This window comes from Gossypium hirsutum, chromosome D10 (assembly GCF_007990345.1).
Source record: "Gossypium hirsutum isolate 1008001.06 chromosome D10, Gossypium_hirsutum_v2.1, whole genome shotgun sequence".
Taxonomy (NCBI): domain Eukaryota; kingdom Viridiplantae; phylum Streptophyta; class Magnoliopsida; order Malvales; family Malvaceae; genus Gossypium; species Gossypium hirsutum.
The window spans coordinates 61708228-61724078 of NC_053446.1; the positions used below are offsets into that span (position 1 = coordinate 61708228).

A 15851-nucleotide genomic window follows, 5' to 3' on the forward strand; every position below is an offset into this window, starting at 1 on the left:
AATAAAAAAATATTTAATCTCTTCAAAATTGATAAAATAATAAAATAATATTTTAATCTCTTAAAAATTTATTCTTCAATTTTACCCACTGAATATTTAGGTATTTGTCATAGAAACAACAATGTATGCATAAATGGTGTTTTCTTATTAGCAACTTGAACCTAAAATCCTTGCATTTTATTTAAGCACTGAAGTATTTCAATTAATAGGGGCACCTTGTCTTACACCACAAACCATATCCCCCTATAGGATTTTATGTTATGATAATTAGGAATAACATATAAAATTTAATAAAAAGAGTCTATAAGTAATTCTTGATCTGTACGAAATAGTAGTTGAAGTTTTTATCAGACACCTGTTCAACACAAATTCAAATTATGTCCACTTCAATATTGGATAAAAAAACCAAGTTAGAATCACTTTCTCTAGTTATGGTATTAATAATATAACACTAATAAAATATATTTTCTTTAATATCAAATATTTAATAATTAAACTTAAAAGTTTAGCTTATTTGTTCATGCACCATAACCTAGAGATTTTTTTTGTTAAAAAAAAGTATATTTCAATATGAGAATTATCATAATTCTATTTATAATCAACTTAGTAGTTTTTTTTTATGGAAACCTTTTATTTTTATTATATATTTTGAAATTATATATTTTGTAATTAAGTAAATTTTTAATATTATTATTTACAATTAATTATCTTAATTGCTTAATAAAATTATGGATGAATCTTGTATCATAAACATTAATTAAATTATTATATTTACATGTATGATTATTATATTTATCAGAATTTTTATTAAAATTTTTATCAATTAATTATTTAAATATATAAGATTTTAATATTAAAAATATAGCAATTTCAATTTTTTGAAATAAAGATAGAATTATTTTAATATGAAATAATTCATAAATTTATATTTTATTTTATAAAATAGGAAAATATTTGGTATAAGTGGAGTTTTTAGACTCCACAAGCAATGTTAGGGGTTGACATGTGTCTTATAAGAGTATCATAAAATGAGAAAATATTTGATACACTGCTAATAGAGTTTTTAGGCTCTACAAATAGAGCCAAGGGGTTGACAAGTGTCTTGTAAGGGTATAATAAAAGATTTAAAAAATAAATATTTTTAAAAAGAGACAAATGACAATTTTTTAGGACTGCTTGTGGAATAAAAAAAGTATATATACTACCGGTGTACCAAACACTAACCCTAGTAAAATATTTAAAAAAGAAACACATGACAATTTTTTAAGGTTGCTTGTGAAATAAAAACAGCACACGACTAGTGTAGCAAATACTAACCCTTATTAAATATCATTAATATTAGTTAGTTTTGGGTAAACTACACCATTAGTTACTAAACTATGGGTAAGTTTTCGTTTTGGTCACTTAACTATAAAAAGTTACAATTTGGTCATTGAACTATTCAAAAGTTTGCATTTAAGTCACTAAGCTGTTAAAATCTATTCTATATGGCTTTCTATGTTAGCATTGCCTGCACAATCAAAAGCTTTTTTTCTCCTTCTCTCCTATAGTTTGGTTTTTTTTCATGAAACAACTTTGGACGTCATGAATCTGCAACCAAAATTCAAATAGTTTTTTTCTCCGATCTCTGACACTGACTGTCAGATCGACTTGGATCTTAGGTATATTCTTTTACTTATCGATGGATACTAATCCATCATACCAATCGCCAAATCATCACTTGGAGCTCACTAGCGGAACTTTAAAGAAAAAAAACATTAATAGCCCAATGACTTAAATAAAAACTTTTGAATAGTTCAGTGACTTAAATGAAAACTTTTGAATCGTTCGTTGATCAAATTGTAACTTTTTTAATTAAGTGGACAAAACGAAAACTTACTCATAATCTAGTAACTAATGATGTAATGGACTTTTTTGTACGACTATAATTTAAATTTAAATTATTTTTAAAAAAAATAAACCCCGGTTAATAAACCACAATTTTTTTTTTGATAAAACAAAAACGGATTCAACATTAATTATTTACAACATATACTAAAATATTGTTAAACGTAACTTAAAATTATTAGTATATATGTAAATTTACATTTGTGTATGTGTATGAAATAGATGCATTTTAGCATTGATTGGACTGAAATAAAGAAAATGGGCATTTTAGCATTGATTGTGGCCTATGAATGTATGTTATTAAGCCAACAAAACCATCAATATATTGTGTACAATAACATTTTGGAGCTGTGAGAGATGCAAGTTGGGCCAGGCAGGTTGAATTTAAAATGTAGTGTAATCAAAGCTTGGACCAATTTTTAAAAATTTTTTATAAATAGGACCTTTTATATATATATATATATGCAACTTGCAACATCTCAACCAACTTCTTTTGGTTTCAGCAAATTAGGGGCATCAAAGCTTGGACACTGCTACCTCAATCATCAAGGCCCCACGCCCTGTTCCAACTTTATCAGCCACTTGACCTTTGATTGCCGTTGAAGCTATGTTACCTGTATGGTTAATCGACCACTAATCAAACTTATCCGAGCCCTCGACGAATTCGGACACGATTTGGCTAACCCTGTCGAGCTATTCGAATTCCCGCAATGAAAACGAAAGCCAAAACTACAACTATAGAAAAACCGTAACGTCGCGTTGCGCCCGCTATTTGAGAGCCAAATGATTGTACAATTGCATCAGCTCCTGCATGGTTTTAAAGTATGTTATGAAAGCAGGAACTTTAAGGTTCTATTACACACTTTGTGACAAATGCAAAGTCCATAGGTTACTACAAATTGTTACAACTTCATTTGTTGTTTTTTTTTCACTCACCTATACTTCTATGTTGATTTCAGCTTCTGTAATTATAGTAATGGGAAGTGTTATTGGTAGACGTAGCCGGTGCCGGAAAACAAGGGTTTCGGCCAGAATTGTTGAAAGTTGGACTCGGTGATGATGAGGAGGAAGCAATGGCAATGGATGAAGAGAATCCTGATGATGCTGCTATAGGAAACACTGGGGTTGGTGTAATAATTTTACCAGTCCCTTGCATTTGCCATGCCCAGTTTGATGAAATAGCTTCAGCTCTCATCTGTATTGCCCTTCCCTGTCATGTTATAACATCATTCAATGCAAACTTTTACAGACAAAAAGGAAAACATGTTGGGATATAAAAAAGTACCTCATTGTATGGTAAAAGAGCAGCTGGATAAACATTAGACAACATAGGAGGGTGCTTAGATGCAATTGTTTGACAATGTTCAGGTTGTACACCCACAGATACAGAACCAGAACTCTCTCCGGTGCCAGTAGTGTTACGAAAACTGAAATCCCCAGTATCGTTGCTCCCGTTTCGAGTCGCTGAAATCCCAAGGCTCAAATCAAGATTGTAATGACCATTGCCTGCATTCAAACATCAAAACAATCAAGAACATGTCCTAAAATAACAATAAAAGGCTTGGAATATGTATATACCTCCTCCTTCATAAGTACTTGGCTCAAAGTTGGTCACAGCTTCACTTCCACTACATTTCATGGCAGCCATATCATAAGCCCTGAATTCACAAAAAGAACTACATTTATTACATTCATGTTACATAAAAATCAATGTTTTGGGAGCATAAAACTATGATCATCACATCACAAACACCTTGCAGCTTCTTCTTCGGTGTCGAATAACCCAAGAAAAATATATCTGGAAGCACGATCATAACTAAAAGGCCTAAACTAACATAAGTATATACTAAACTGTCATAACAAAATCTGGTCCTAAGATCATATGGAACAAAGATTTGGTGAAACAGATCCTCACTTCTTTCCTAGGAACTGTCCCATTCGAGCTTCCAATCGACCACATTTATGCAAGGCTACCCCTCTGTTCTTGGAGCTTCCCCTTGAGAATCCATTGTTTTGACGACGAAGAGCATGCACAAATTCTTCTTTGCTCATGTGCTTCATCTGCAGATCAATACAATCACAATCAAAATCAATGAACAACCAAGAAGGAAGAAATTTAAAAAATCATATAAAAAATGACACAATTTTACCTGTTTCATGTCTTCCTCGTAATCACACAAAGTGAAGTTGATATCAGCATCAACTCCCCGGAACTTGATTGCAGCTCGATCATATGCTCTGAATAAGATCCAAATTTAGAAAAATAAAAACATTTAACTCATTCATTTCATTAAAAATTGAAACAAATATGATACATATAACTACTTATCAAATTATCATGCAAAAAAGGAAAAAAATTCTCACCTAGCTGCAGCATGGGCAGTGTCAAATCCGCCTGACACAAAATTTTAAAATAAAAACCAAAGTATACCCTTATAAGCAAAGAATCTAAAATCTATGAATTATTCACATAATTAAAATTAAAATTAAAATTACCTAAATATACTTGCTTCCCACATTCCCTGTTTACAAAATAATAATAAATAAATAACAAAAATAATTAAAATAATTAAGAAATATATATGTATAGCTCTATGTGAATATATTACCATATATGTGATTCCCACCGGCCAGTTCGCCGGTAAAATGTGACGCCACGATACTGAGAGCTTCGGGACCGAGGCCCTCGCCTACTCTTCCTCGGTTGAGGCTTTATCTGAAAAGTTGTCAGCTCAGCCTCACCGGTAGACTCAGCGTAAGATAAATTCAACCACTGAGGTCTAGCCAAAGGTTTAGTACTTCCAAACTCCAACTCTAGACCGCCGAATTTTTCTCCGGTTACCGGGAAAAGCTGTCGAGTAACGAAGTCCGGCGAAGGGTTTTCGACCTTTTTAACAATAGTATTGAAGTTGTTGGTGGTCTTATCACCCGTTTCTTTCTTCAAGATATCGAAAACGAAAGTCGCCGAAGCATCATCGGAAGAGTTCTCATCCCTGACGGCAGCATTGGACGGAAAATCTTCATCGTTGATGATGGAAGATTTCGTCGAACCCGAATCTTCCATTTGAGTTAACGTCACAGCTCCACCATTTACCAACACGTTGTTGTTGTTGTTGTTGTTGTTGTTGTTGTTGCTGCTGCTGTTGTTGATGTTTTCATCACAAGATGACTCGCTTGAGACAATATCAAGATTGAGATCCAACATGTTTCTCTTTTCCTGACCTTTTAAGACCAAACAAAGTTGCAAAAACAAAGAAAAACCAATGTTTCTTTCTTTCAGAAAACAAAACCAGAAAAAGATGGTTTCTTTTTTCTCCTCTCTTGGTAACGGTTGATGATGATATACAAGAAAAATTAAACCTCAACAAGACAGCATTGGAGAAAGATAAGAGAAAAGAAAAAAACGGCTGTTGTGTGAAGCTGGATACACAAATGGAGAGAAAATTGATCTAAGAGAGAGAGAGAGAGAGAGAGAGAGAAGAACTCAAAAGGAAAGGAAGGGAAAACAACAACGAAAATAATAAAGAAGAGAGGATAGGAACGTGTTAACAGTGAAGGTGGTATAGTTTTTAACACTTGCCCAGTTGCCCTTTCTTTTTTTAGGTGGGGGTCTTATTTATTATTTATTATATTATTTCTCTTTTAGGAGGGGAAACATCTTTTTATTATTGTTTTTAATCTTTGATTTGTCTAAAGGTTAAAAAAAACTGTTATCTTACAGCCTAATTAAATATGATTATTATGATTGATTCATGAGTATGTTTCAATTTAATTCCTCCATGCATAAAGTTAGACACAGAAAGGATATCATTTTAGTATTTTCATCCTAAATTTGAGAACAATCATGTTATATTTGATTTTTTTTCAAGATGAAAGTACTGAAATAGCATTAAATTATTGAAAAGAGATACAAATGACATGATATCCCAATTTCGTATAAATCATTTCTCAATTAGAAAGATTTTACAAGCAGATTGAATGTATGACAATTTTTTAAAAAAATTAATATATAAAAATGAGACTCATATCACACTCTTAACCCATTTCATAAATTGTGTACGGTATAATTACCCTTAATATAATATAAAATGAAATTACCAATCGGGTTGAATGCTCAAGCTCAAGTCCCCAAATTCATTCTAATTTAAATCTTGTCATACGTGATTATTTCATCCTATCGTTTGCAATTGCGATGTATAGATCTTTTTCTCATCGTATGCGTGTATTTTGTACGGGTTTGGACATATATTTATATATCTTATATTTGTAATTATATTATATTGAATTGGTCAAACTTTGTATGATTCCTCCTGCAAAAACCTTTTCACTCCCCTTGGAGTAAAAAAAATTTATAATTGATGAATTCACAATGTACATGTTGCTAATGAAATATAAATGATTTCATTTAATTAAAATTCTTTTTTAAAATTAAATATAGATAATTTTATTTTTAATAAATATTTTTTTATATACGAGAGGGATGATAATAGGGGTGTTCAAACGGTTAATCAAATCAAATTAGTATTGATCGAACTTTTTAATCTTTTAACTGTTAATCGAATCGAATTTTTTTCAAAAATAAATTAACCGAATTATTATTTTTTTATTTTTTTATTTTTTTTAATAATAGATTGAGGCTACATATTAGATCTTATTAATTGAAGTGCTTGATAACTTATTTAAACAATTTTAGGGTTAATAAGTTAGGGCAATAATTCTCTTCTCAATAAATGGTACATTTAAAGCAAATACATTTAACATAACTAAAGTACATAAAAAATTTAAAATGAATAAAAAAAATAAAATTTTGGACAATAATTCTTTTATACAATAATAGGAGTAAGGGATGGACTATAATCTGTACCAAACAGATATCTGACATGTAATAGCCCGATTTTAGGCTTAGTCGGAACAGTGGTTTCGGGACCACAAATCCGACGAAAAAAAAAATGTAATGGCTTGAATTTTCAGAGGTGTCGGAACGGTAATTCGAGATCACTAAATTCGACAAATGGGTAGAAAATATTATTAATTTAGCAAGTATAAGTTAAATATGAAGTTAGGAAAATTTTTGAAATAGTGAATAGTGCACTAGAAATAAATATTAAAATAATTAGAATCGAAATGAGGTATCAAGACCTCGGGGATTTTAAACTGAGCCATAAATATTTCTATAAATATTTATGGAGTGTTAAAAAGTTAGTATTAAAGTTTCGTTAAGAAATTTTAAAGTTCCGATAATTAATTGAACAAAAGGACTAAATTGTAACAAATGCAAAATTTTGGGAAATGATTAAATAGCTTAAATGATAAAAGGAAGAGGGCTTAAAAGAAAATAGACCCAAGGTCTATTTGGGCTGGACGGCAGAGGCATGAAATCAGCAAGAAAGTAAGGAGAATTAAGGGCAAAATTGGAAAATTGCAAAATTTGCTTAATAAAGTTAGGACCCAAGTGGAATTATCTAGATTTCTCTTCATTTTTCTGAATTCTCATCAGCTAAAACACCATGGAAGGGCTTCTTCAAGCTGGTTCTTCATATTTTTATTACAAGTAAGTTCAATTCTTGACTATTTCTTGAAATTTTTGTATTTTTATGACTTTTACAACTAGGCCCACTTGTTAAATTCATTAGTTTTTGATTTTATGAAAGAAGTTGAAAGTTGATATGAATATGTGCTGGAATTATATGATGATTTAGCATGAAATTAGAGCTTTAAATTGTTCATATGCTAATTTTATTGAAAGAATTGAATAGAAAGTGAATGTTTGGGACCTAATAGTAAAAGAGTTTGAAGATAGAGTTATATGTGGCAATTCTGAATTTCAATAGTTGTGTAACAACTTATAATGTCTAGTAAAGTACTAATTGAGAAAATTAGATTAATTGAGGGGTTAATTGAGAAAGGACCGAATTGTATAAACTGTGAAATTTGGGGCAAAATGGAAATCAACATTTTGCACTAAAGCAGTTTTGGACAGCAGCAGTAGTGTAACTTTGAAAAATCACCAAAAATTGTAGAGATTGAATTAGAGGATGAATAAAATATGAAATTAAAGCTTATTGAGTCTAGTTTCTTATAAAAGAAATGATGTGAGCAATGGAATTGTAAATCATGAGATATAATAGATTTTGTGAGACAAGGTCAGAATGAATTCGGGTTCCCCTGTTCTGACTTTGGAAAATCATTAAAAATTGTACAGAAATGATTATGAGTTATAGTTTATATGGTTAGAATCCTTAATGAGTCTATTTTTAGAAGAAACAAGCTAAAACATCATCCGAATTCTGTACAATGAGATAATTAATTTTTAGTGAAGAGTGGTCGGAACTGTCAGACAGCAAAACAGGGGAAACTTTAAAGAATAAACTGTACTATTTGGCTGAACCAAAAATTATGAAAATTTTATGGTATAAAGATATGTGAGTCTAGTTTCAGGGAAAATTAACGGATCTTAATTTGGAGCTCTGTAGCTCCGGATAAAAATAATTTAGTGACTCTGACTCGGATAAACAGCTTTGAATATACATGTTAGTGAATATTGAAATTATGGTTAATGTTGTTTAAGTGTGTTATACACATTAAGGATGTGGAATGGAGAGGAGGAGGAGGAAAATTGGGAAATATATGAATGATTCGTGTATAAATGGTCATATGTTTGATTATAACTCATAAACGATGAAATATGAATGATGCTTATTTTTGTGCATTATTGGTCATGGTTTAAGCTCATGTGTGAAAATAAAGTTTCATAGTATGTGTGTATGGTATATTCAGTATATGATTTGGCATGAAATAATACCATGAATGGTTTATGAATTAACACATGTTGGTAAGCCTGATATATGAATAAATGATCAAATTGAGCGGAACGCCGGATTTGAGTACTTCTGATCAAGTGATAAAGTGATAAGTGGTAGCTTTAGCTACACTTATCTGATCAAGTGACAAGTGGAAAGTGATAAGTAATAGCTTCGGCTATACTTATCTGATCAAGTGATAAAGTGATAAGTTATAGCTTCGGCTATACTTATCTGATCAAGTGACAAAGTGATAAGTGATAGCTTCAGCTACACTTATCTGATCAAGTGACAAGTGGAAAGTGATAAGTGATAGCTTCGGCTACACTTATCTGATCAAGTGACAAGTGAAAAGTGATAAGTGATAGCTTCGGCTATACTTATCTGATCAAGAGACAAAGTGATAAGTGATAGCTTTAGCTACACTTATCTGATCAAGAGACAAAGTGATAAGTGGCTACACTTATCTGATCAAGAAACAAAGTGATAAGTGGCTACACTTATCTGATCAAGGGACAAGTGATAAGTGATCATACGTAAGACCATAGTTATACTATGGCAAAGTGAAAGTGAAGTACTCAATTTTCCGTGACCGTTCCCTAATTTGATTAAGGATGGTAAGTGACAAATGGGCCCAAAAGAATTAAAGTAAATGGATAAGTGGTAGTGTATTTATATCAGGACGATGTTGTTATTCAAACTAAAGTGATATTTTCATTGCTAAATTGAGAATTTCATAAATGTGTTATTGAATGGTATAATCAATAAACATTGAGTTAAATGGTAAATACGTATTAGTTTTGAATTTGATGTCATTGAATTGTACGTGAATTAAATGGAAATTTCTAGTGATATGATTTAAATTATGAGCATGAGAAATTGCGAATTGAATGAAATGGAAATGAAGCATTAAATTGCATGAGTATGTATCGGGTCTCGCAGGCCCTAATTATTATGATTATAATATTTTGAGGATATATTGTGAAAAGTTATAGAAACATGTTAATTATTTTTGAAAGTTTTAATTTTGATGAAATTTTATAACTCGGTTAAATACGTTTACAAGTGTATGTGTTTTGGTAATGCCTCGTACCCTATTCCGGTGTTGGATACGGGTAAGGGGTGTTACATGACAATAGCTTAAATCACCACTCCGTTCGAGTCAAGACAATATCAAACGAAACTTTAAATCAACTATAATCTTTTAAAAATTTTGATTTAATCCTTCTAAAAATATAAGAATACATGTCAATATAATTATGAAACTGTATTTTAACTTTCATAATAATATATTACTTAATCTTGGCCCCAAAAGAATTCTTACTTCTCCTAATTAGCTTGATTGGCATTAGTTACATTAATTAGTTTTTTTTCTTTACATAATGTCTAGAACTACCCATAGCCACTCCTCAACCCATAAATAGGAAAATAATGCGCTTTAGCTCACTCGAACCCAGATCCTCTTACATTGACAATAACACCCATTCATAATTATGTAGTAATAGTGAAAATTAGTGTGTGTATATATAAATTCATTTATATTAGTATAAAATTAAATTAATTTTACATATTTTCATTAATTTTTATATTATTAATATTTTAACAATTCAATCATCGTATTTCGTGTTTTATTCGTATAAATCATGCATATCAAATTTTGAGAAAATTAAGAATACATATAGGCTAGTATTTGACACACTACGATAAAATATTTTAACCTTCTCCTATATATCACTCTTTTTTTAAACAATCTCATTATAAATTCTGATAATATCTGCACTTTTTGACACAATACCTAAAACTACCCATAGCCCTTTCGTAACCCATAAATAGGAGGACAATGTGCTTCAGCGCACTCAAACTCACGTCCTCCTACATTAACAATAATATTTATACCAACCGAGTTAAAACTCAATCGACCCTATATACCACTCTTTAAAACCCTACTTGTAAAATTTAAAAGCCAACCATATATATATATATACATTTATCTTCTTCCCATATATCACTAATGTTATATTCCTAACTACAAATACTGAAATTCACATGAAATTGACGTGACTCATTATGTGTGTATGGGTTCAACTAATTCTCCTAGGTCGGTCCATCATGTGTGAATTCAAAACCATAGCAACAAAAAATGAACACTAAATTAAAATTGATACCAATTCCACCTTGTGCCGATCCACATGGCGGCCGACCATAGGCGGCCAACGGAGATATCACAGCCTAATCTCAAAATACAATGTTGACTTACAATTCTTAGAAACCCGACTTTCTCATTGAAAACGGCCATATCATGTCTCCCACATTATTAATTTCTTTGATTTTGTTTTTTCTTTTCTTTTCAAAGAACATTTCAAAAGAAAAAAAAATCCTATAGGTATCATTAAATAAATATTATATAAAGAACCACAATCAAGAAAATTACATGTGTGGTTCATTCACAATAAGTTTTCAAAGTACCATTTATCGGCAGTTGACTGAACCATTAATAATGGTAAGTTCATAGAGGGAGAGCGTCTTAATTATCGTAGATATAACCTACAAGGCCATACCAATTCGCCTGCCCAATTAGTCCAATCAGTATAGAACACAACATTTATTATGTAAAATCACCTATATACAAAGAGACTCGAACCGCCAAGCTAAATAATAAAAACCACATACTTACAAATACGATACGCTTGAGCTTGATCCCTTCAACAATATTAAATAAATCTCTAACTCTAATCTTGATATTTACCAAGCTTCTTTCGTTCTCTACGTGTAAAACTATATATACATAAATAAATAATTTATATATTAATTAAGTAAAATCACTTATATACGTAAAATCTCGAATCACCAACTTAAAAAATATAAATAACGTGCAATACCATTCGAGTTCGACCCTCCCAACAATATATTAAATAAATTTCTAACTATATTTACTTTGTTCTCTATTTGTAAAACTATAGTTTACATAAGTAAATAACTTTATAGCATGGTCCTTGTATAATTATTTCAATAAATCTGACGGTTGGGGCTACTCTGTCATTTAGATTGGACCCCACACCGCAAAAAAAAAAGCCTAAAAGGCACGAAAAGTACAAGGAACCAATTGTGTGTTGGAGAAGTAGCTGATCTTTTCCTCAAATTGCTCTCTTTATTTATTTGTTTCGAAGAAACGGTCGGACAGTGAACAACGGTTAATATACGGATTTGTCCTTTGACACCTTTCCTTAAATTGATGACCAATCTTTGCCTGCCCCGTCATTAAACCACACTTTTCTCTTGCGTGTGTTACTCACACCTTGACTTTGGTTTATCAACATCGTTATCACCGTTAACTTCATTCACATTTTCAGCTAATCATATTCCTCTTTGATGAAAAAATAATGTTACGCTGATTGAGTGTTTACAAATTAGAAAATTTTTTTAGAGTGACCGAAATAAAATTTTAATTTTTAATAGTATGTATCTTTATAATTTTTAAAGGATTAGATTAAATTTCATAATTTTAGGGGATGAAGTGTAATTTTATCTTTACTAATTTAAAATTTTAAAACTTTTAAATGGCAAAAACAACAATTTTTCATTTTAGGGAGGTCGGGGCCCCTGCCAACCCCCTGGATTAGCATTTGGTCTTACCTCAATTGGCATGGACATTGTTGCCAATACAGGAGGCCGCAGGTTCGAGTGCGCTAAAACGCATTATCCTCCTATGTATAGGTTGAGTAGTGGGTATGATCAATTATAATAAGGTATCAAAGTTGTAATATTCTATAAACCATACAACAAACACCAAAATAATTTTTAACCAAAGTATTTAAGTATTTAAGTTGTAATATCCTTTTGTACTACAACTAATAATAACAATAATGGTTGCACTTATGATAAACAGCTCTACTTATTATAAATAAGAGGTGGAAGCCTTTTTAAATATTTTTGTTGTTTTTTCCTATTTTCTATTACCTATCAACCCACCTTCAATTCTTATGTCATTTTTTGGTATCCCAACCCTCTTATGCTAAATGGGCAAATTGCTCTTTAGCCCTTTCCAGAAATTAAAAGAGTAAATATAGTTTTTTTTTAACGTTTGATTAAATGAAAAAAATTGAGATTTTAACCCTTTAGAAATTTAACTTAAGCCTTTTCTAATACAAACTTTTTAGCTTTACCATCCCCTAATTTTATAAAGTTATCTCAATCCCCCAAACTATGTCGAAATTAGGGGGCTAGAAGGTGCCCCGGCCCCCCCTAAAATAAAAAATTTTCCATATAGCCCCTTTAAAATTTTTAAAATTTTAAATTAGTAAAGGTAAAATTACACTTTGGACTCCCGACCCTAAAAATATAAAAATTTGATTCAACTCTTTAAAAATTATAAATATATAGTCTATTAAAATAGTGGAATTACAATTTTTTCTATAGTAAAAATTACAATTTAATTTCAGCCTTCCCTAAAAAAAATTCTAATTTCTCCCCTACACCCAAATAAATTTTTTTAAAACCTTTGATTAAATTTTAAAAAAAAAAGAAGAAGAAGAAGAAGAAGAGATTTTAGCCCTTTTGAAATTTAACTTAAGCCTTTTCTAATACAAACTTTTTAGCTTTACCCTCCCTCAATTTTAGACAGTTATCTCAATCCCCCAAATAAAATTTTTTACTTTGTCCCTATACCAGTCAATAAAAACATGATACGTGACACATTTTTAGACTAATTTGACAATTGGGCTATAATTCAGGGGGTGAATTTATGAATAAAGCCATATGTTTTAAAGTAGGCGCCGAAGGGTGTGAAACCTTGGGGGTATGAGTCGAGTAGTTTGTAGAATAAAAATACCCTTGAGTGGCTGAGAAAGGAAATCACGTGTTTGATATGTTAGGGGTGTAGTTATCAAACCCCAAAAATGAAAAAGAAAGAATGACCCTAGTGCTGAATGAAAAGGCAAGATGTTCTGTCATTCATTGGACTATCCCCTATGAAGTTATATTATCAATTTTTTTGTCTTCACCTTTGAGGACCCTATATATATATATATATAACACTATTCTTTCTTTCTAGGTTTACCGGTAGATGGAGTTACATTTTTGTGATGGGGATGGTCATACATTCATCACACATCCATTATCTCTATGTGTGAAATTCATACCATGCGATCCACATGTTGTCTCATACTTGGAATGAGTATTGAAGTTGTAATAAAACTTGAGGAGAGGATTGATAATGTTGAGATATTTGAATTTTCAACGTGTATCCGATTGAGTCTTAATTTGATTGACAAAAGTATTATGGAGGGGCTAAACATTGTGCCAAAAAAAGAGCAGAAATGATCATATCCTACAATAAGATTATTTTAAAAAAAATTTAAAAAAATTAAAGGACCTAAATAGTAATTTTTCATTTTAGAGGGGTCGGAGCCTTGCCAGCTCATTATTCGCCTTTGATTTTAATATTATAATTGTATTTGAACCCAAGCATACATTTCATCACTAAATTGATTATATTAACTGTCAAACGACCACTTTGATTTATTTATTTAGTCCCAAATGGTATATATAAGTTTACACACGATCAATGAATTAAATGATGATTTCAGTTTTATTTAGTAAAAATTTTGAACTTTACAATCATCGAAAAAAAACCCAAGATATATATATTTATATCATATAGTTTTAAAAAATATTAAATTTTTTAATTTTGCTTGCCAAGTTTGCATGCAAATTGCAATGGATAAGAAATAATTTAAGAATTTATTTTCAAAATTTTATATTTGATACAATGAGCATGCTATATTAAATCACATTATGTTTAATTAAAATTTTAAAAATATCTTCTTTAATTGGGATGCTTATCTAATGCGTTTACTGCAATAGTGCATCAAAATCTTTTAATATTATTTATTAATAGAAATTTGAGTAACCTGTGCAAACCGTTACTCAATTATGTCTACGTTCTTGTTTTGGTCATTTAATTTTGAATTTTTTTTTAATTTAGACACTAACGTTTATATTCGTTTTTGTTTTGGTCATTCTTTGTTAAAATGATAACGGAAATAATGACGCGACTTTGTTCTAACTGATATAATGATACATTTAGTCCTCAATACGTACATGTTCTATCAATTTGACCCTAATTTTAAATAGTTCAATAAATTTAACCCTTCACCTTTACAAATTCTATCAATTTAATACTCGAATTTCTTGAATATATGTGTTAGTACACCCTAACCTTATTTTACCCTTTCAACCATAATCCCATTACATTTCCTCCCAGCCAGCGGTGCCTCCATGTTTAATCCCAATTCCCACAACCTACCCGACCTCCTCTCCTAATTATTGTCTGCACCTTCAAAGCTCAGCTAAGTAAAGTGGTAAACACTTCAATGGGATGGGAACACTTGGGCAAAATCTTGAGTTAAAAGAATAGGTATATATTTACTTACTTTCATCAACTAAAGAAATAATTTATTTTAAAAAAAAATAAAAGATGATATTGCATGCCCCCTCATTTAATTCTTGTTTATCTTTTTTTTGGGTGAATTACAAGAGGAGGACAAAACCTTAACAGCAATTAGACTAGTGTGACTTGAATCTAGGCTACACTTGGGACAGTAAACACCTTGACCATCAAGCCAACACACGGGTTCACTTCTTGTTTATCTTTACCTTCAACGAAACCCAAAATCAAAATGTAAAGTTACATAGGTATGTTGAGCTAGAGAAGTTAGTCCTTGCAGTATTTCGGTTGTATCAACTTGCATTTAGAAATATTTTGATTTGGTAGTTGGGTAAGATCATTATATCATCTTTGAAAATTTTCTTTATTTAGTAAGTTAGATTAACTAAATATTTGTATACCCAAAACTTAATTTGATCTCTTTAAAATTAGGATCGAATTGATAAAATATGTAAGTATTGACGACTAAATGTGTTATTCTACCAGTATGAAAAAGGCCACATCATTATTGACGTTATCAACTTAACAACAAGTGATCAAAACAAGAACGAATACAAACGTTAGTGCCTAAATTGAAATTTTTTAAAGTTGAATGACCAAAACAGGAATGTGAGCATAGTTAGGTGGCCCCATCTATCTAATTTACTCTAAAAATTTTTATGGAAGGACAATGAAATATAAATTTAGGTTCTTTATCATATCTGCTCTTTTTTTATAAA

General features: G+C 30.7%; 1 protein-coding gene across 2 annotated transcripts; it reads right to left on the reverse strand.

Annotated features, from left to right (window-relative positions):
• Window positions 1–2137: 2137 nt before the first annotated feature.
• On the reverse strand, window positions 2138–5478 carry LOC107930677 (ethylene-responsive transcription factor RAP2-7). 2 transcript variants are annotated; one of them, XM_041103544.1, is made up of 9 exons: window positions 4497–5478; window positions 4384–4409; window positions 4252–4282; window positions 4038–4125; window positions 3803–3948; window positions 3466–3545; window positions 3173–3393; window positions 2824–3097; window positions 2138–2694 (listed from the first exon to the last, which is right to left on the reverse strand). In XM_041103544.1, exons 1-8 carry the CDS (start codon window positions 5090–5092, stop codon window positions 2843–2845), a joined length of 1443 nt encoding a protein of 480 aa, XP_040959478.1. In that variant the 5' UTR covers window positions 5093–5478; the 3' UTR covers window positions 2138–2694; window positions 2824–2842. The 2 variants fall into 2 exon arrangements, with proteins under 2 accessions (XP_040959478.1, XP_040959479.1); XM_041103545.1 differs by having other exon boundaries at window positions 2824–3082; window positions 4497–5467.
• Window positions 5479–15851: the final 10373 nt, after the last annotated feature.